Source organism: Argiope bruennichi, chromosome X1 (assembly GCF_947563725.1).
Source record: "Argiope bruennichi chromosome X1, qqArgBrue1.1, whole genome shotgun sequence".
Lineage (NCBI taxonomy): Eukaryota > Metazoa > Arthropoda > Arachnida > Araneae > Araneidae > Argiope > Argiope bruennichi.
This window is the reverse complement of record NC_079162.1, coordinates 71,243,151-71,266,114: the sequence shown is the minus strand read 5'-3', so window position 1 is coordinate 71,266,114 and position 22,964 is coordinate 71,243,151. Positions and strand designations below refer to the sequence as shown.

Sequence of the window (22,964 nt, the reverse complement as noted above, 5' to 3'; positions counted from 1 at the left end):
GATTAGAGAAAGCATCAAAATCCGGCAGACATGAGGTTAAATAAATTTCATTTAGTGCCTTCAGAAAAAGTGGTGGACAGTGCCCGAAGCATTGTATTTTGTAAGTTTTTTTTTAACCGGAATCAAGGATTACAGTAAATTCTGTGCATCTTTTTTTTTTTTTTATTTAAATACGTTTATTTCCTCCTCATTTTTGCGAAATAATTAAAATAAAGAGCAAATGTAATAGAAAATTGTTTCGAATCATGCGAAACCAAAACAGAGCGTTAATTATTGACTTTTTCAAAGCTGATTTCAGCTTATCGGAACCATGAAGGCTTCTTTTCTATGAAGAATTGATGCAACAGAGACGGAAATTGGATAGCTGTTAGGTGTATTCTTTTCATCCTAAATTTTATCTTGCAACATTCGGAACTAGAAATTAAATTTATGATCAAATTCATGCTCTATTCCTATTTCCCTAAAAATATTCATTGATATCCACCTCTTTTCTGTTGCGTGCCTTCCCTTTTTTAAATATTCGATAAAAACGCAGTTATATCAGCAAATTAATATTTATTAATAAATATTCGAAAATTCGTGATAAAATATTTGAAGCTTTGTAGTTTTTTTTTTTTTTTAAATTCTCTTTCGATATTATTAATGTGAAGTTCATATTATGGGATTTGCATGTTTTTTTTTAATAATATGCTGAAAATAATAATTTCAAGTCGTAAATTTACTTATAGTTAATAATAAATCACTAATAGTTAATTTGAATAATAGCAATTTCCCATATGGAACAAATGAAAAAAAAATGCATCTCAAAACGGATATTTAGCCAAAAGCAATTTTTTAAAAAGTATTTTTTCAAGACAAGAGTTCAGAGAAGTCTTTACATCGAGAATTTCATCCGATTTGTAAAGTCTTTTGGGGAGATGCATTGAAATTGTGTTTTATATCCAAGATAAAGTACTGATAAGTAAAACAAGAGACAACTTTTATTCTGTATGAAATTCTTCAGACATGATACATACATCTCTGCGGTTTTGGGAGTCTTGAGATCGGTTTATTTTCTTTTGTAATAATTCTACTCTATTTTTACCAACTCAATCATTATTTGTTTAAATATATTAATTCATTTTATTATTTAATTATTCATATTTAATAGATTTCTCGGTATTATGTTTGGCACAATTCATTATTCTATGAAGTTCTGCTTCTTTTTGTTCCAAGCCTAAGTTTCGCTTCACATTTTAATTTTGATTTGTTTCAATGAATTATGGATTAGGCATCATGATGAAAAGTTAATAATTTTCTATGCATGTAACAGATACAATGTTTTATCAAGATTAATAGTTTAATAAACTAAATATAACTGTTTGATTGATGCTCAGTTTGGTTATTCAAATTATATCGTGCTTAGCTTGGTACATATACAATCCTTCTGGTACTTTCATAGCAAACAAACAAACAAAAAAAAAACATCATTCGTAATTTATTATTTCTAGGGCACTGTTTCAAGTTTGACGTGAATGAGACCAAGTCGAGTTTTGAATTTTTCCGTTTAAAAACTCTTAGCATACCTTTGAATACCTTTTATTATAGATGAACGTATTTTTGGAGATAAATAAAAGGAAGTTTTATTACATGAAATCTGTATAGTATTTTTTTGGCCGAAAAAGAATAATTTTTTTCTCTGCAGAGAAAACCATGCAAAATTCTTAAAACTATACAATGCGTAGCAAAGCATTTTTTTTTTTTTTTGTTGTTGTTGTTAAGATTATCTTTAAATTTAAAAAAAATTATCTTTGAACGCCTATTTAAGTCCGTGTTTAAAATTTCAGGATGATGTACTTTGATTGCTCAGTGAAAACTCAAAACTTATAAATTTTCACTTTAGTCCTAAACGCAACAGTTTTGCTGGAAAAGGTCCATATTCTATGAAAAGATTCTTCTTGCATTTCATAGACTGCGAGTCATTTGAAAACAAACTATGAATGGAAAGCCAGGTATTTTGATTCCACTTTTGTATGTCGTACTACCCACTACTGTATTCTGTAACGTCTGGTGTTTTGTATGCATTTTTTTTTTTATATAAAACAAATGCTTATTTCTAAATTTAGTTTATTGAAATATCACTTATGTCCTTTGATATTTGACGTCTTCTCGATTGGTTTTCATTTAAAACTGTTATTAATAAAAACTTAGTCCTCTGTTAGATTTAAGTTTTAAAAAAATGATTTATTTTGAATATGAAACGATTTTGATATGCTTAAAAATCATATCTCTTGTGAAATGTGATTAAAAAAACAAAACAAAGCCAAAATTAATTTGTGGTAGGTGAATCCATATGTTCTTAACCTGGCATGCTTCCCGTAATTCTTGAAAAAGTTTATTCACACGAAGCTCTCCTTTGAATCTATGGAAGTAGCATGCTACAGAACTTCGAAAATTCAACAGATCTCTGATGAATGAAATCGTTTTTTCCCTCTAATTAAAATTATCGCTAGTGGGAATTATTTTTTTCTCTTTTGCTTGCATTTCACACGATTGTATAAACAACACACTAAGTGAATGATAGAATTCTTTGTTTAAACGCTGGATGCATTAAATGACAATTATCTTATTTAGAAATTATGTTCATTCCAGTAATTTCAATTACTTTGGGAAACAGAGGGCACTTTTAAAAAAAAGAAGTAACTTTAGTTATTAGCGATCTCTGTTTTGACTGAACTAGAAATTTTTTTTTTCTTCTCTGTCATGGTTCAACGATTCTGTTAGAAACCAAAATAAATTTTAGAAAAAGCTATCGTGATTTTTTTTTATTATTTGAGCACAGTGCAAAGTAATCTCTCTTCATTTTTATAATTTTTTTGTTTTTATTATTCGGAAGAGAAGGAGGGGCCTAGAAAGCCGCATTTCTTTTAAGTTTATTGGGGGGTTTAATAAAAAATATTTAAAATATTTAGAGCGCAAATTTGAATTAATCCTTTTTAACATTATTTTAAGAGTAATTATTTTTGTGGTACCATTTACACTTCAAAAGAAAGTACCGTACTGGAATTCTTGTCACGCGGCGTGTTATGTTACTTGCTAAGCATGTGCTGTAATCCATAATTTTAAATGCCTTCTGATCAGCTGCTTAGTGGATTTTCTTTTTCCTACGAAACAGCGAGAACTATGTCCCAACATATTCCCAAACACCTATTTAAAATTGTTAGTAATTGAACCGAAACGTATAATGATCAGAATTATTAACAATAGCAAACATCTCTCCTTCCAGTGTGTTGCTGTGTTCCGATATTTTTTTATACAGATCCTCAGACCAATTCTGCTCTCCTTGTTTAGTGCGAGGAAGAGAAATTAATTCCAGAAGAACATTTCTTTGCACGTCATTAATCGGCGGTTAAAAAACGTTTATCATGTTGAATGAAATAAAAAAAAAAAGGCTAAGATTAAATCTGATCTCTCGTGGCTTAACCGCAAATGCATCGGATGTAGAGTTTTCCGGGCAGCTTACTATCTAATGACTTTGGTAAAAAAAAATCGATGAGCCAAATAAAGTACATCAGGATTTTCTTCTTCCATATTGGGAACAGTATGCGGAAGATCTGATTATGTTAAAAATATGCCATATACCCGTTTATGCTGTATGAACTTTTTTTAATGCTGCATTTACCAATATTTATAGTCTTTCCTCTCTTTTTTAAAAAGCACCGTAAAGAATGGGTTGACTCCCTCTTCTTTTTATTAATAGATGTACCGTAACACGAGTGGAGTGAAGCAAAATATTCTGTCTGTGTACGAGATCTTTTTCTGTAGCAACTTAGTGGGTTGACTCTATTTTTAACTTTTAAAGCCCTCTAAACGGAGAAAAGAGATAAGGCAACTTTATTTCACTTAAAAATGTTTTTCTTCGTTACATGAACTTATCCAAGTTATTTTGCTAATCCTATAGAAGCTCTTTTTAAAAACTCGCTACGTTAAGTAGCTTTAACAAGTTGCTGCGACAGAATTTATACATAGATAATTAGTCAACAGATCGTTCCATTTGCATTTTGTACTCTAAGCATTCGTTTTTAGATATTTAATTACTTTGTCATTTAGAAGGCTGTCCTTTATTTTTTTTGTCTTAAATTTATTAATAACATTTTTTAGTAATTTAATTCATACATTATTTCATGCTATTGCAGTTATTTTTATCGTATCCTAATAGAAAAAAAAAAAATGTCGAAATTTCAACAATTCTTTAAAAAATTGTTCGTAATAAAAAAGAATTGTTGAAATTTGTGTCCCGTCTTGTGATAGAATTTTCGACAATTTGATTCGGCTTCAAATTATTAAAAAAAAAAAATTGTTGACATGATAAAAGTTAATTAAAAAAAACTATTCTAAGATTTACGTTTTCATTCTACGCTGACTTAAGTATTATTAGTTTTCTCATTATTATAAAATGTCTCTTATTTTTAAAAAATTTACCCTTGGATATTTCTTGTTCAGTTTATATTATTAAATTCTCGTTGTTACATAATTATAATTATAGCGCCATGAAGGATGTTTTCTACATAATGTTATTAGAGGATGGGCATACGGTTTCAAGAATCTTGCATTTTGTCGAAGTAAGTGCTGATGGTCCAGCACTATTTCAAGTACCAATAGCTCAGTAATTTAAAGCATTTTGTTGCCAACCGACTTGCATTGTGGAGTATTGGTTTTTAGAGAATCAGGATGTTACTTAGCTTTAGGTATTTTTGAAGAAATAAGGTGTGTGTGTGGGGGGGCGGGTGAATTATTTTCATATGTAAATTATTCAGCAGAATTTTTTTTTCCTGTTGAAACTGTATTTTGAAAGAATCTATTTCTTTGTATCTCCTGAATCATATGTAAATGAACTATAAATTAGATATTTCGAACTTCTGCTATTCAAACTCTATCCAGACTATTAATTTTTTTAATTAGAAATTAAAAAGTGGGTTGTAACTCACTCCACATCTAAATAAAGAAGATTAGTACTATTTTCAAAATTAGTACTACTAAGGCATAGTGTTATCTACTATATTTTTGTGTTTGATTGGGCTAGACACACTACTGTTAAGTGATTAGTTGAAATTTCTCTAACCTTTCTCATCTTTTCAGAAATAGCCTTTGTGTTGTTTTGAAATGAGATGTTTACATGACTAAATCACACCTTCCCAAGAAAAATAAATTTTATTCATTTGGTGTGGATGATCTCAATAAATTTTAGAAAAATGTTTTGCTACTCTTGCTGCGTATCCAGTTATTTCCTCGAATTAATGTTATCTTTAACTATTAAAGTGTTTTGCATAAGTAAGATTTAATTAGTTTAAAAAATTTGAAACTTATTTACAAATATTGCATTTAAAAAGCGATTTAGAAAATTTTGTTGTTGGAAACTTAAACATTCTGCTACTTTTGTGTGTATGGATTAATTTACTTATTTGTTAATATGGGGGAAAAAAAACTCATTTTTTTCATTGAAAGACTGATTATGATGCTCTTAAGATCCCGCTTGCAATCTAGTGCAGAAAAATAGTAAAGAGGCATATGAATGCACTAAAATTATAAGTTTTGAATTTAGCTTATTTTGATAAGAGGTTAAGGATTAAATTTACTTTTCAACACTCCAAACTTTCAATAATTTTATTTATAGATGAGCAGCTTTATGAATCATAAAATAAGAACTTATTTATTACATTAAAAAAAGTTTTAAAATTCATAAGTGTTTTCTTGTTTTTGAAAGATTATCAAAATTAAAATTTTTATTTGTAAAAAAATTCTTCCAAATATGAAAGTGAATAATGTGTGTTTCAGAAATTGATTGCACAGTGTTTCTTTCTTTTATGCTCTTAGTCGCATTTTGTGAAATTTTGTTTAATATGAGATAAATATTGGATCGTTTTAGATTAATATTAAGTAATAAGATTGAACTGCGTATTTAATGCGAAGCATTTATGGTGAAAAAATTTTTAATTTGAAAATATTTTACGAGTTAGAGATGTGACATCTATCGTAGAAAAACAGTTCTCCTCTTTCGTTTTTTGTTATGGAAGGAAACAGACTAAACGAATTTTTCTAAAGAACTTTTCTTTAAAATCTCTTTTCCTTTACGGTGAAATTATCTGAATGTACGAGAACTACTGTTCGAATTGCTTTATTCAGGATGTTTTATTAGAATTTCCCGAAGTTTTTTGTTGAATATATAAATCAATGTCTTATTTTTTCATATTATTAAAAATTATAAGTTTGATTTATAAACAACAGTCTTATCTTCTCAAATTGCGAATAGAGATAATGTTTTTTAAATGAGGATTGCTTAGTGCATTATTTCGTCCATTTTTAAAAAGGAAATTGAGGGAAATTGCTCTTAATTTTTTTTTAAATGCCTGATTTTGAACGAAAAAAAAATTGTTTTATTATGATGAATTCATAAAGCTCAGACTTACTTTTTGTAATATAAAAGCACTCTTAATTTAAAAGCATAAATACGTTATTTATGAGCGATTAATTTTGATAATACTTAATATTTTAGAAAAACTTAAGTCCAGATTCTTGCTGTGTTAAACCTATACTTGGGATGGATTACTAATTTCATGATACACCTTGGTTAGATTAGTTTACTAGATAGAATAATTAATGGCCAAAAAAAGGAAATGTGCAAGTTGTTTTTCAGTTTTTGTTATTTAACATGAAAATATTGTATAATGGCATCAGTTTTAATAAATTCTGCCTTGAATGCATTTTATTTCAAACATCTAAAATACTTGATTTAAAAAAAAAAAAAAAAAAAACTTTTTTTTCTTCTTCTTTAAGTGATGTATTTCGTCTCTAGAAGAAAGATAAAAAGTTGGAATTAATTGCATTGTTCTTTTACGGTTATTTCTTTAAGCATTCAAAGTCTGGAATTTCATGAAAATGCGCGGATAATGAGTTATTAAACGATATTTCTAATTATTATTTATTATTTTGAAGCTCTTACTTTAGCTAAGTTGAAAGCTAATGAAAATATGATTGCTTATATTATTTTAATGGTACATAATAAAATTAATAATAGATATAAGGTTGGATAATTTTTATCGAAACTCCTATCATTTTGAGAAAGCATTCATTCTCTGATTTATTTGTTTGATTTATAAATTTGGTGAGAAACCTTAAAAAAAATTTGATTTCATAGTTTTGATATTATTTCTCATGTGCGTTATTTTTACCATCTGTTAAAATAAATATTTCAGTATGTTCTATAAATTGATATACTGAATAATTGTAGTGATACTTCGGTTTGTTCAGTAATATGAAAACGATGCATAGTTTTGATTGTGCATGTTTATGAATTTAATAAGTAAAGAATAATATAGAGCAACCATAATTACTTCTGTTATTTGTTCCTCATGTATAATACATTTATCTTCATCAAAGTCAAATTATCCGTTTTTTTAGCTGAGGATTCATTTTGAAGAATCTAATCTTTTTCAAAAGTCAGTTGTTAAAGGAACAGTGATTCAATCTGCAACCAAGTTGAAAAAATTTATTTGGTATTTATACTATTTTCACATAAGAATTGGAGGGGGAAAAAAGCTATTATTCTAAAGTTAATTAATGGATATAAGTAGTTTTTTACACAATAAAATGGGGTTGTTTCAATTTTGCTTAGTAAATTTTACACTGATTTGCAGTTATGGACCTGAACTACTGGTAAATGGTAATTGGCTCTCAATTAGTTTGCATTTTGTTTCAATTCTTTTTGTTTCTTCAAAAAATAAGTATTTATAGTAACATTATTCATGAAGTATTGTGCTTTTCCTGAAATTTTTAATTGCTCTGAATATCCTTTTAGAAATTAACGTCAGCTAATATTAAATTGTTAAAATATTGTTTACAACTAAGAATATAATAAATTTTGCGTAAAAGTACATAATGTTTTTTATAGGTTCCATTTTTGTAACACTTCCTCGCACACAGAGGGGGATGCCTCTTGTGCTTGGAGGGGATCCAAAAGGCAAAACATTTTTATATCCTCATGGAAATAGTATTATAATTCGTGATATTGAAGTAAGTACAATTTTTTGCCTACATTTCCCTCATAAAATGTATTTTTTTACTTGAACATTTTAATTTTGTTTTTTGAAAGCTCTGGAAATTCATCAAATTATTTACATTTTATTTATATCTTGATTTCTAGGCTATCAAAATATGATTGTTATGTGTTATACCTGTATTGAAGATGAGTTTAGAATTGTTAATTTTTATGTTCGGCCACATTGTCTGGGAAATTTAGTTTACAATATTATGTTACTGATTGTTTTAGATTGATATGGCATAAAATAAACACATTAAAAATGTTATTTGAACTGTATGCAGAAAAATGACTTCAGTAGAATAAAACTTTTTTATAGAAACTCAAATTGTGCCTATATTTGCCTTTTCGCTATAACTTTTTTTAATATTTATTTTGTTAAGCGGAGTTAAATAATTTGAAATCAGTCTTTTTTTTTTTGTTACAGATTATTGGTCATTATGACCTCTAAAGTATATTTTAATTAGATATTCAAAGACTGCTTCATTTAGATGGTTTAAAATGTAAAGTTTAAATTTTCTCTTCTGTCTCATTAGAAGTCATTACTTCTACAGTACAAAATCCTGATTAGAAGGATGAATCAGGATTTCGATGAACTCATCGATATGCGAATATTTTCATTAAAATACTCTATCATGATATACTATAAAAATAGAATAACTTATTATAGAAATATTATTACGGTGACCGATTCTTACACTTGCCATTTAAGTTGCACTAATTTAATTTTTCTACCTGTATTATTCTGGATTTTAGCTGCCCACTTGATATTTTGAATTTTTTTTTTTTTTTTTTTTTGAAAAATAATACTGAAAATAGTGCTTGTTAAAAATCTTTTGTTTTTGTTTTCTTTAGAATCCCCTGATAGCTGATGTCTATACTGAACATTGTACTCAAACTACTTGTGCAAAATACTCTCCCAGTGGATTTTACATTGCATCTGCTGGTAATTAAATTTCAGTTTTTGTTAAAAATATTTCCTCTTATCAATAGCACTTTGATTAGATATTTGTTTTGCTAAGCAAAGAAATAGTTAAAATATTAAATAAGTAATATGAAAAGCATACCCTCCAACAGCTACGGATTTTACTTAGTTGTTACGGAAATTAGGTGAGAATTACGGAGTTACGGATATATAGTAAAAAATTACGGAAAGCTAAAAAAAAAAAAAAAAAAAAAAACCGGATATATGTACCTAAAATTGCAAGAAACGCTGCAAATACCTTCTTCTAGACAACACGTTCACAACAATGTTGTAGTGAGCGAATTTTTGTCATGGTCAGGAGAAGGGAAAAAAAAAAAAAAAAAGAATTTTGTTCCTGCATGAATATAAAAACATTGGAGTCACTATTCTTTACACAAATGTATATGGTATTTTATTATGATGTTACACTGAGCAATGATGACTTAAAAAAAAGCAAAAGTGCTTGCTAAGAAAATGTAAATGTCTAACAAGTAATTTATTTGATCAATAAAATCGTGTTAAGTGATTATTTTTTAAAAATTATTTAATTTATATATTTTGTCAATAACAATTGTCTGTTAAATAATTTTGAATAATGCTTGAAAATATATGGTTTGATTAAAATTCGTTGGAAATTTCTATTCTTCAATAATTTAATGATACTACATTATATGTCATATATCTGTAAGAAGTGCTACTGATGACTGGGTAGGCAATGTTGGAGGGTATGGTTAAGTGCTTTAATTCCTAAAGAAATTTTATTCTTTTTCCTTTGTTTGTGTGCTTTTATTTCTAGCTTTCTTGGTTAACATCATGTCTGAAAGCACATTATCAATAGGAATTCTGAGTCAATAATACGTGTAATACATAACACAGTTGCTAAATATATCTGTTTACTTAAATTTACAATCTAAAATAAATAATAGAGCTTCTTTTAAATCTTAACAACTAGCCAAAGGAGTATTTTTACATCTTTTTTTTTTTTAAATTGTTAAAATTTCATTATAACCCGATTGGCATAAGAAAATAATATAATTACATTTTAAAGATAAAATTTTCAAAAAAAGGCCCTATTTAAATATTTCTTTTCTAAATCATTTAATATTAGCAAAAGTGGACACATTTTTCATTAGTTAATTCTTGTAATATTTCCTTTCCAAAGCATTTAATAATGACATCAATGGATGCATTTTCATTATTTAATGTCAAATATTGCACCAAGAGGGAATTAAGTGACTTTTTTTACAGTAATTTGTAATTAGTACACAAAATGAAGATGCCAAGTCACACATAGTACATGAAGTATGAAAGCAAAATCATTTTTTAAAAACTTGGTACTAATATTGTGATTTCCGTACAGCAATTTTTTAGATCAAGAATTTTCTTCTTTGAATTATTTCTTTGAAAAAAGAAAGCATCTAATTTTCGTTTTAATTTGTACTCAAGAAATCTTAACTTGCTTCAGGAAACTAATTTCAAGAAATTCCATCATAATTGTTACAAATATATTTTCATTAAAAAAGATATTTATAGTGGATTTTTTAAAATAAATTTTTGGTTATTCACCTTTTTTCATATTTCCTATTTCAGCATTTATTTCTTAGATTTCTGAAATTTTTTGAATTTAATTAATAATGAGTTTATTTCAAATTAATAGAATTTAAAAGAAATTTTTCACTAATAATTTTTATAGTTTTTTTGAAATCAATTTGTGTTTTTAGATCAGTCTGGGAAAGTGCGCATTTGGGATACAACTCAAAAGGAGCATATCTTGAAGAATGAGTATCAGCCATTTGCTGGTATTATAAAAGATTTATCATGGTCTCCTGACAATCAGCGTATTTGTGTTGTTGGAGAGGGACGTGAAAGATTTGGTCATGTTTTTATGGCTGATACAGGTACAAGTGTAGGAGAAATAGCTGGCCATTCAAATATAATAAACTCCTGTGATTTCCGTCCTAAACGTCCTTTTCGTATTGTCACTGCCAGTGAAGATAACTCTGTTGGTGTGTATGAAGGTCCCCCATTCAAATCCAAGACTTATTTAAGTGTAAGTGAAGAACTAATGAGTTTTGTTTTTCTGTTTGTCCTTTCTTCTTAATTTCTAATTTAATAGCATTTTAAGTTTTACAAGATGTCCTACAAAAGCGGAACAAGTTTTTATTTCCATAAATAATGCATTTAGGCTTATACTTGCAATTAAAAATTCTGTATAAAGATTTAATTTTTGTAATTTTTTTTTTATTCCCTACAGAAACCAAAGTATTTTCATACATGTGAGTACTTTATTTGAAGAAAGTTGCAACTGGAAGCATTTGCCTAATTGTAATAGTTAAAGAAATAAAAGCTTATTCCACTTTTTTTGGGCTTTCTATATATATTAACCTGTTGCAAGATATGTTTTATGCAATCTTTTTTATTAAGTACTTTTAAACTGTAGAAGGGTGGCTCTTGAATGAATTATTGTTTATTAATATATTTATCAAATATGTACATATATTCGTGTAAGTTTGGGAGATATGCACAAATTTTTAGTTCACTGTGCATTTGGAACCAGAAATTTTATTAATTTATATATAACTTTAAGACACGTTTGAAAAAGTAAAGCAAACTGTTTAGTAAATTATTTTAATATAAATAATTTATTTGGTATGTTGTAGTAATTTTTTTTATAATTCAATTGTAGTTATTTTAATATAAAATATTCTTAATATAAACAATTGTGGCTATCATGATTTAGATAATTTGTTTTGTCTTTTAACAAAACACAAGCATTTTTCATATGCAATAAATGATGTAGTAAATATCAGTTTCATTAAATATTTTTTTAATTTTATTTTTGTTCAAATACACTTATTTCTTTACCTCATCTTTTACTTTTATAACAGCAACTGCACCACATGATATAGAATCAACAAATCTTCATAATGTTTGCCATTGGTGCTATGTAAAAATTCAAAGTTTTGTTACAGATTGGCTTGCATTTCTCTTCCAGTATCATCTGATATAGATATATTAGTACAATTTCTTTCTAGAGGTATGCAAAATTTTAAATCATATGAGACTTCTAGAAAAGTAAGCTATTGGCACAGTGAAGAAAATTTAGAATATATATATGTAATGATATTTTAACTCTAATTTCAATTTAATTAATTTTCATAGTAACTTCGTCTTAATTTAGCTCATAGTAACTTCATTCTGAAATATTCTCTTATTTCGTGATCCAATTCGACTGTCTCTACTTAATTAATTCAAGAGAAGCTTTGTTAAAGTGTTGAATCAGCTGAAATCTAGCTTTCCCACACTACCCGTAAAGAGATAACATACCGCTGATCAAGCAAATTCTTTTTTAAAATCTCCCTGTGTTTCCCCTACCTTGTCCACCCGTATAACGAAAATCCCTATTGAAATCTCATAATACGTTAGCACTGTAAAGAAGTATTTTTCCTATCAAAATCATAGGTTATATAAGACCAGGGATAAAATGTCCAAGAGCTTTTCCCTCATTCCTTTATGTGTCGTTCTGTGTGCTCGTCGCTTGTACATATGCTTGCTTCTTCAAAATGAAATTAAACGACGTCACGAAATTAAAAGTATCTTCATTGTCTTCAAACTGCATCATGCTTCACAACAAATAATATTGCATATATATATAAATACCTTGCTGAAAGATTAAGTTCTGAAGCAACAATTCACTAGTGTTTGATATTTATGGCAGTTGTAGTTATGCAATAGTTCAGATCTTAAAATTTTTTTACAAATTGGCAACATAATATGGACTATTCCTGTGAATTTTTATGTATTTCTTAATTTGAAATTTGATTGTTCCCTAAAGGAATAATATATTTTTAAAATGTGTACATTCTGGAAATAAGATGCCTCTTCATCTGTTTACAATTCTTTATTGTGTGGGCCGTTTGCCTAAGTTTCATAATCATTCATAAGGTTCATATAAAAAGCAAATAGTGTATATTTTTCTGCCTTAAATCTATTTCTTACTTTAGGCAACTAATTAGTTGGTTTCAAATTTTTATTTTAAGTATATTGTAGCAATCTTTTGACGAAGAATAAAAATTTTAAATTGACACTTCCAATTCATAAAATTTCATAGTTAAAAAGCAAAATAATTGATATGGTAGAGTTTAATAATATGAACTTTTTCGGCAATAATATGTCTTTATTAAATGCAATATTTTATTAATCATCTATATTTCAAATTTTTATTCATTCTTATTCAACACAAAACAAGTGGAGCATCAATCAAGACTGTATATCATATCACTTTGAATATTATTTTGTTTAGTTATTTTTCAAACTGTTCTTGCACTCTAACATCATTCATAGTATATGCATACTTTGAAATGAAAATTTTCTCAATTGAGAATGCCAAAATTGTTCTGTTCTTAAATTATGTTAGCTGAAATCAATTTAAATAAAAAACATGAAAAATTGAAGTTCGCATGTGTATGTTTCAAGAAATCTGCAGAATGCAATCTTGCCCCAATATTGAGACATGTTCTTAGACTTGATATTAACTTTGTTTATTTAAACAATTCTTCTTTTATTCAAACAATTTCTTTCTTTTTCATTTAAACAATTATTAAACAGCTCTTTTACAGATTAATCATAGCTTGATATAAATCATTCTATATGAATATGCACATAAAAATTAAGATTATTGTTATTTATGAAAGATTATAATACTTAATTGTTTTTAAAATTTTGGTATTGAGATATAGTAGGAGAAAATAAAATTGGAAGGTAGTGTGTTATGTGCATATAACATCATAATTGTTATATGTACGAAAATTCAATTGAAAAGCATACTTTGTAGATTTTTTGAATAAATATTTGATATTGTACATTGTTGATTGCTTTGATATAAATTTCCTGTTTTTAGGATCATACTCGTTTTGTTCAATCAGTAAGATTTTCACCTAATGGAGACCTTTTTGCTAGTGGTGGCTTTGATGGAAAGGTAAGATTTCAATTTACTTTTAATTTCAAAATTAAATTTGTCATAATTATGTCATGCAGATTAAATTTATGTCATGCAAAAGTAACGGATCATCTGTTAGCACTTTTTTTTTCTATGTTAATGTTTTTAATTTGGGGAGCATTGAAATTTTGCATTTTCTGACATTTGTAAATTTGAATGGTTTTGTTTTTTTATATAATTGTCAGATCCGACTAGTAAATTTTAGAAAACATTTTGCATTTGTTAAAATGTTTTTTTAAATGTGTATTTTGTAAATGTAGGCAAGTTGCTGCAAAGGAAGAAACTTATTTTTAGATTATGTACTAGGAAATATATAAAATTTAGAATTTTTTTTATATTAATTAATAATTACATTCAAAAATTTAAAAACTTCATTTTCTGTTGCTTGCTTATCCACAGCAAATGTATTTAGGTCAGAATTTCTGCTATTTAAGTACAATTTACCCAGGACGAATTGAGAAAAGTATTCATTGCCGTTTCTTTTGAGAGCATTATTACACATGGTGTAATCGTTACTATTATTAGAAGTGAGGTAGAAGTTTTAAATCACAATAAATATCTCTATAAAGTTTTGTTTTTGAATTGTTTGTGAATTCTTAGAAAATGTAAAGTGCTTTTTATTCTTAAAAAAAATTTCACTTCCAATAAATTGATATTCCAAAATGTAATATCTGTGTGTATATATTCTCCTCCAAATACAGATGTTCCTGTATAAATGCGATGATTACTCTAAAGTTGGCGAGTTTGGTGATCCTGCACATGCTGGAGGAGTGTATGCTGTAAGTACAATGTAATTCTTAAGTATTTGATGCATTATTTCAAACGGAAATATTTGGATGCTGAATTTTAAAAAAAAAAAAAAAAAATTATGATTATTTTTAAGATGTAGGTTCAGAGAATGTTAAAGTACTATGAATTACAGGGTGAGAATACTTTGGATAATATTATTTTAAAAAGCAGATTTATTTCCTCTGAATTCATAAAAATAGTTATTAACATGTAGTTAAAATACTTGTCCAAAAATATCAGGAATGAGTAGGTAATAATTGTAATTGCTGTAATAATAATTGTAATCTCGGGCATGCAGGCATGTTGTTCAATTTTTTTTTGTAAGCATAATACTTTGCAGGGTTTTTTTTTTTTAGTTTAATGAATACAAATCTTCTCACTTCTTATTGTGTACAATTTAGATTAAAAAAGTGTAAACCCATTTTTATGCTTATAAAAAATTATTACAGTTATTTTAAGGGAAAGGTTTTAATTTTCCTTTGAGATCTCATTGAAAAATTTTCTTTAATAGGTTGTTCTTTTCCCTCTATCTTCAAGGAATTGATCTAATATTGTTTGGCATGTGGAATTTTCAGGAAAATATTTTTAAATCAATCATCATTATGTTTATTTTTGAAAAACAATTTTGAGTAAATTTTATTTCATAAAAGTATTTTTTCATCCTACAAATAAAATTGAACATTTTATATTTTGAATGTCAAGTATCATCACTTAACAAACAACTCTATCCATCTTAATTTTGCATATTTTATTAGAGGATGAAAAAAACAATTTTTTGCAACCTCGAACGAATATGATATGAATCTGAAAATGTACTTGATGGATCTATGTGGGGAGAAAAAAGAAAGGAAACATTTGTTTATTTGTTGTTTATTGTGAAATATTTTACTTTTTCTTATAAAATTTAGAAAGTTAAGATTGATATTATTTGAGAAGTGACAATATACGGCTTGAATATCGCGAATTCTCTTAGTGTGTGAACGTGCGTGCTATTTATTAATAGCTTTCTGTACATGCAGTGGGAGTCTCATATTTTCATACTTTTCTTTGTTTATGATGGATGGGGGGAAAAGGTTTCTCTTGAAACAAAATACAATTATAATTTATTGTGGAAATGTAAAGGGTGTATTGAGTCTTGAAAGAGAGGAAGATATATTTTGTTATTCACATTGGAATTGTATAGTATCTACACAAACTAGTGTTGGTAAGATACAACTAAATAGATAGAAGGGATTTTATATGTATTTTACATTTATATCATATGCTTCAGTGAAAATTGAATTCTTTTTATTTTACCTATTTATTAGGTTTCATGGAGTCCAGACGGAACAAAATTACTTTCAGCTTCCGGAGATAAATCTTGCAAAGTGTGGGATGTATCAACATTATCTGTTATAGCGTATGTATACCGTTGATCTGTAACATAACTTGGTTAACTCATTTTGGTTTTTTAACATTTTTACCTTTTCTTTTTAGCCAATGTCAGATGGGTAATGATATAGCTGATCAGCAAGTAAGCTGCCTGTGGCAGGGACAGCATATGCTTTCAGTTTCTTTATCAGGCTTCATCAATTATATTGACATAAATGATCCATCTAAATTAATTAAAACTATAAAGGTAAGTTTTCAGTTTTATTTCCCATTAAAATGTTTGTTTTTTAATCTAAGGTGCATTTTTTTAAAATTCCATTTTATTTTGTGTAGGGACACAACAAATCCATTACAGCTTTAGCAATCAGTGTTGATGATAATCAAGTATATACAGCTAGCCATGACAGTGCAGTGAATATCCTTTTAATTTCATTTGCAATGAAATTGTGTGAACACAATGAATTGTGATTTTAATTTCGTTTTTTATTAAATATTAACTTCCTTTCTATAGGAATTATTTGTTGGAACTAATATATAAAATCGAAAGCTTATGTTTGTGATATGCTTATAGTTATTTAAAAAAATATGTAAAATATAACCTACACTCATTTTCAGAATTATTGCCTTATTGTTTCAATTAATTATAGGGCATCTATCAGAAAAGAATTGCCATCTTAAAAAGTTCTCTAAGAATATTAGACTTTGTTTTCCGGACTAATTTTATTTTTACAAATTTTCAATTTATAAATAGAGAATACTTGTTATACACTTATTCATCATTGTCTTGAAAAGAAAAATTGTTTTGAAATCTTAAAATTTACTTTCTTTATATTGTTGAGCTAATGTGTAAACAGTATATAACTTTAAATTTCTATTATTAGCACTGTTTGAATTCATCTCTAATAATTAGAAAGTTTGCAAGAACTTAGCTTATGGGCAAGTGACTTTAATTTCAGTTGGTATTTATAGACCTGCTTTGTAAAATTTAGAAGTGAATTGGATACTTCTAAATGTTTTGAATTAAAGTTGTATTAATTATAATATTAAGAGCTTGATATCAGTTCCTAAAATATATTTAGTGATTTGAAATTAATGAATTTTATAGATAGAAGTACTTTTGAAAAACTATGAAATTTTTTTGAGACCACAATTATTTTCCTTAGGATTTGGTGAATACCCTGAAGTGTTTTGATATTGTTGATGTTATTGCTTGCCATCTTATGTTGTTCATTTTATTTTTGTCTTGTTGAGTGTTGAAGTATACAGATTTTAAATTATAATTATTGTAAACTTGAGTTTAAATTTTTTTTATTGATGAAAATTGAATTCAGACCTTCTTTTATACCAATTTATAATATGCTAGGCCTTAAGTTTTATCTAATTATACAAACAAGTTTCATAATGAACTTGTCGAAAATTCATAATGAATGCAACAACTTATGAATGTGTTGTGTGAAGCCCAAGACAGGTGCAGTTAGTAAAAACTTAATTTATTGCTGCTCTTGATCGAATTTCGCTTTCCTGCTTTCAAAATGAGTTTTCTAATTTTTGTTTTAGACGTAAAATTTTTGCATTCAGTTTTTCTCTCTTTGATTCAGAATATCACTTGGTACTGAAGTTGTTTGGTCAGTTTGAGTCATTTCATTGCTTTTGTCTTTTTTCAAACTTGTTTAGTGTTTCATGAAATAATATTGGATCAGTCTATTTCATCAAACACTAAACTCTTGTTTAGATCATCTGCTGAATTTGTTTTTAAAATGCGAATTTTTAAATGTTTAACTTGTTTATATTATGTCAAATGTTTAAAGACTTATGTTTAGATTAAGATTTTTATGTCAAGAATGTTAAACTTAATGGAAAAATTTTTCAGAGTATTGTGAAAATGTAGTAATTCTATTATATGCCTATCGTAAATATCACTCAAAATCTTTGCAAGAATTGATTCATTCTACTGAGTTGCTGTTCGTCAACGGATTCCGAGATGACCACATTTCTACGACTCCATCTCATTAAGGGGCGAAATGCGGAACGATGAGTGCATTTCCGGTATTCCCTTGACCTTGGATTTCCCCTATTAGATACTTATAAGTGTAAACATCTGATCCTTTCACCTTTCCTTTCACCCCTATTTTGACCGATTAAACCAATATTAACGCATGCGCAAAAGCGTGGAGGGTTTTACAATCCATTACTAAACAGTAGATGTAGTTTTTATTTTTTCAATATACCCCCCCCCATAAGTCTATTAGATCAATATACTTCTATTTGCAAGCGTTGGGGGTTTTAAATTTCGTACAAAAAATCAATAGTATTTGTTTCTGTTTGTATTTTACATACTGTTTGATGAAATTATTATATTTTATAAATATCTGGGAAAGTTTTTGCCTATTACTTTTTAAAATGCTTTTATAAGTTTGCACATAAATTTGTTGTCCCTATGTTCATTAGATGTGATAGTTTTCAAATTTCTGTTCCATGAATTTTTATTAAATCCTTGACTTTCACAATGTGTTGGGATTTAGCATCTGGGGAACACGATAGAATTAAAGGTGTAGGTCATAGTAATCAAGTTCAAAATATGACGTCCAATAGCGATTGTATTTATACATGCAGTTTGGATGACACTATGAAGTTCATAAGCAAAAAAGATCACCAGTATCAGTAAGTTAATCTGTTTATTTCGATTGTATTAAGAAGTATGATAAACTATATTACATTTCCTCTTTTAAAGATTATTTACTCATTTGATTGGTGAATGCATTGGTGCTAGACTTTTTGAAAATTTAAGATTATTATGTTATTTGATCAATAAAAAACTGATTTTTTTTTTCATGTTTATGAACTAAATTATGAATATCCTTTTAGACCAGAAACAATCAAGTTTGATTCTCAACCAAGGAGTGTTGCATGTGGGAAGGATGGCACTATTTTAGTTGCTTGTTTGAATGAGGTATATAAAATTGAATGATTTACTGCATTATTTTACAGAAACATTTTTATTTCTAAACTGATTTTTTTCGTCTAATTATATTTTAGATTTGCATTGTGGAAGGTAATTCCAAAACTACTAGTTTTCCTATAGATTTCGAAGGCACGAGCATCTCGGTTCACCCAACTGAGTCAGATGTTGCTGTTGGTGGTGCAAGGGTAAATATTAACTCATTATTTGTAATTTATCCACGATTTTTTTTTATATTTTAATGTTGTTGATTGTTTTTTAAATTCTTCTTTTAAGGATATGAAAGTTCATATCTATCTCTTGAATGGCCACAATTTTAGTCTGAAAACAACTATGGAACATCGTGGTGCTATAACTGATGTAGCATATTCACCCAATGGCATGTATTTAGCAGCCTCTGATTCTAACCGGAAAGTAGTCTTGTACAATGCTTCTACATATGAGGTAAATAATTTATCTACAATTTTTATTATTTTCATAGGTTGAGAAATTTCAATATTTGACACAGTAGCCATAAATTGTCTTTAATCACTTAACTGCAGAATTTATATTTTAAAAATCCACCTAGTTCTCCTTTTAAAGTCAAGCGACGACACAATACAAATGTTTGCATATTACATTTTACAAAAAATCAAAGCAAGTAAGATTTCATTTTTATTATATAAAAAAATTACATGTTGATTGCCCTGAAATGAAAATTTGAATTGATGTGTATACACATTGAACACACTTAACTGGTTAAAATATTTTACAGCTATGATGTATTTTTGTCTTTCATTTCATTGTTAAATAAAGCATTTAAATAATTAGATTATTCTGGTCCTAATTTTATCTTAATAAGGTAGGAGGAATATTAAATATTTTTAACTTTAATTAATTTAACTTTATCTGCATATACATAAAAAATTATTTGTAACAATTTCTATTCTGTATATGTATATGTAATAACAATGTAAAACAATTCATTCTTCGACCATTATTGTTGTATTGATTCTTACCTTCAGCAATGAATAATATCATTCAGATGCATGAAATTTATCATAGCACCAGGCATTTGCTTGTTACATAATTTAATTGCAGAAGCGTTCCACATGCTGGCTTTAATATATAATTTTATCTTTATGCATTTATAAAGTATGTTGATCTTCTGTAAATATTGTAAGTTTTCTTAAAGAAATATGTAATATTTAGGACTATTTATCTGGTGGTGTATAAACCTAATTAAGAACTGGAAAACACACCATCAACAACAGGAAGTCCAGAACTCAGTTTAATTCATTGTCAGTTTTCTCCTAACGTTTAAATGTTACATGATTTTAAGTAAACTTGATAGGGTGAGTTTAATCGCATTTTAAAATGTAGTCATTTCAAAAAGGAATTTATGAAATGGAATATTAAGATTCCTTCTTGCCAAGAACCATTATTACAAGTTTAAAGATTCCTTTCAATTTATTGTGCGTAGTTAAATTCATAAATAGTATTTAGTTTTTGCTAAGTCGTGTGAAAAATTATATTTTATTTCATTTTGAATTGGTATGCTTCTAGCATTAATGGATCAATTTAAAAACACCAGATTTTCTATTATGTATTTTTTTTATTCCTGTAAAATTATTCTTTTTCCAAAGGGTGAGTGTATTTTGAGATTTTCTTTTCCTAATTTCTAGCTTGCCCATAATCATGAGTGGGGCTTTCATACAGCCAAAGTTAACTGTCTAGGATGGTGTCCAAACTCTTTATACCTTGCAAGTGGAAGTTTAGATACCCACATAATTGTTTGGAGTACAGAACAACCAACCAAACATATAATGATTAAAAGTAAGTGGTGATAAATGTTTACCTTTGATAGTTTAAGCTTCAATATATCTGCTTATTTTCAAATATAATGTAGAAAGGAATTTTTTATTTTATGGAACTATTCAGCTTTTTCATATTTTAAAAATAAATGTGTATAACATTAGAAGTAACTTGGTAAAATTTTTCTTGTAATTTAAAAAATATTGGATGCATATGGGGGGGGACTGAATACATTGCTGTTTAATTAAAATAATGAATGGATTAAAAATGTGCAATAAGAAATTTAAATCCTTTTGAATTAAAACAAAATTTTTGGCAAAAGATATGTGCTACTCCTTTTTTATTATGAATTATCATCTCTCACCCCACCTTTTTTTTTTTTTTTTTTTTTTTTGTATCTTCCTTAGTGGTACAGTTAAATTGTTTGTTGTATTTATGAACTGTGAAATTGTAATGTATTAGATCGTTAAAACTTATTAAAATTGGTAATTTGAAAATCTGTTTTTTAGATGCCCATCCACAAAGTCAAATTACTCGTATTGGATTTCTTGACAACACTACAGTAGTTTCTACTGGACAAGACAGTAATGTGAAGATATGGGACATTGTTTTTTAGGGTTAATAATTTTTACTAATGCTTTCCACAGTTTTTGATATACTATTCAAACATGTATTTCTGAAATGCATTGATGTGAGCATCATAAAATTATATTGAGATGTGCGTATGCGTGTGTACTTCAGGATGCATGATGGCTCATTTTTTATTAATCCAAAAAATGCTTGCAAATGAGTTTAAAGATTATTGATCTTTTTGTAATTTAATTAAAGGGAAATGGAGGGCTCATGTGATCTGTAAATTTTAGACAAATATTTGAGCATAATTTCTTTAGAAAAATCTACAGTATTGGTTTCAAAAAATATAATTGTGAAAGAGTTTTTTAATGTAAATACTGTGCAGTGTCCTTTAATTCAGAAGTTTTCTTCTTGAATTAAAACTCTGGTGATTATTTTTTGTGTAACTGATTAATCTGAAATGAACTTAATAACTTTTCATTGCCGATGGAATTTGCTTTCTGTTGCTTTTATATTTTCAATTGTGTTGTGCTATTTAAAGTAATTTTCTATCGAACTGTTTTGTTGTTTGTGAGTATATGTTCAATATGTTATTCACATATTTTCATTTTTATAATAAATCTGTGTTACTTTTAGGCTTAACTTTTGCTTTCGACCAAAGACATATATGAGAAGTTAAAACAAAATTCAAAATATTTTGTGTAGTCATTAGTTGCTTTCCGACATTTTCACGGATTTTGTTTCTGATAGAACTAACTACATTGATTAGGAATGAATTTCTGTTAATGAACATTTGTGTTTGTGTCAGGTTTTATGAAAGTGATTTTTGATTGTTTAAATGCAAGTTAAACATGAATTTTATATTTATTGTCCAAAATAAGATTTAATTGATACATTTTTTCTCTTCATTAATATTTATGCCATATTTTTATTTACAAATTTTATCTTTTTCTTATCTTACAGATCTTTATCTTTTATCTTACAAATTTATTTACAAATTTTACATTTCGATTAGTTGTGAAAAATTCTATATGTTATTATTTTATTTATATTTGTTTAGCACAAATTTTGTTTTGCTGTCGTTTAATAATCAAAGTTTTTTAGTTGAATTTGTTACATATCCTAATTTTTACTGCACCTCATCTGATCAGCAATTTATATTCAGAATAATTATCTATTTTAATACTGTTTATTCGTGAAAGAAATACATGTAACATTTTTTTCAATATATTGAATTAAAATATGCTGATATAGAGAAACTGCAATAAAACACTGTAAATCAAATAATCAACTTAAGGTTTTGATAAGATATTTAATAAAACCCTATTTTTGTATGTGTAGAAGTTTCTTGGTTACCTCTTTATAAAAAAAGATGTTTGTTTGAATCTTCAAAGAGGCGTTGTTTAGTAAGCCGAGCGTGAATAATAAATATTTAATAATA

General features: G+C 27.2%; 1 protein-coding gene across 2 annotated transcripts in view; it reads left to right on the top strand.

Moving 5' to 3' along the window:
* LOC129958754 (actin-interacting protein 1-like) overlaps positions 1-22,964 on the top strand; it is a 28,782-nt gene extending 5,818 nt beyond the window's left edge. Inside the window, exons 1-15 of one of the 2 annotated variants that reach the window (XM_056071417.1) lie at positions 1,852-1,991; positions 7,928-8,049; positions 8,930-9,020; positions 10,760-11,088; positions 13,939-14,016; positions 14,739-14,816; positions 16,134-16,225; positions 16,303-16,444; positions 16,531-16,612; positions 18,705-18,858; positions 19,063-19,147; positions 19,234-19,344; positions 19,433-19,600; positions 20,821-20,971; positions 21,460-22,964. In XM_056071417.1, coding sequence (XP_055927392.1) covers positions 1,976-1,991; positions 7,928-8,049; positions 8,930-9,020; positions 10,760-11,088; positions 13,939-14,016; positions 14,739-14,816; positions 16,134-16,225; positions 16,303-16,444; positions 16,531-16,612; positions 18,705-18,858; positions 19,063-19,147; positions 19,234-19,344; positions 19,433-19,600; positions 20,821-20,971; positions 21,460-21,566 — 1,806 coding nt within the window. In that variant the 5' untranslated portion in view covers positions 1,852-1,975 and the 3' untranslated portion in view covers positions 21,567-22,964. Of the gene's footprint in view, positions 1-1,851; positions 1,992-7,927; positions 8,050-8,929; positions 9,021-10,759; positions 11,089-13,938; positions 14,017-14,738; positions 14,817-16,133; positions 16,226-16,302; positions 16,445-16,530; positions 16,613-18,704; positions 18,859-19,062; positions 19,148-19,233; positions 19,345-19,432; positions 19,601-20,820; positions 20,972-21,459 lie in introns of those variants that run through there. The other variant, XM_056071416.1, reaches the window with a different exon arrangement.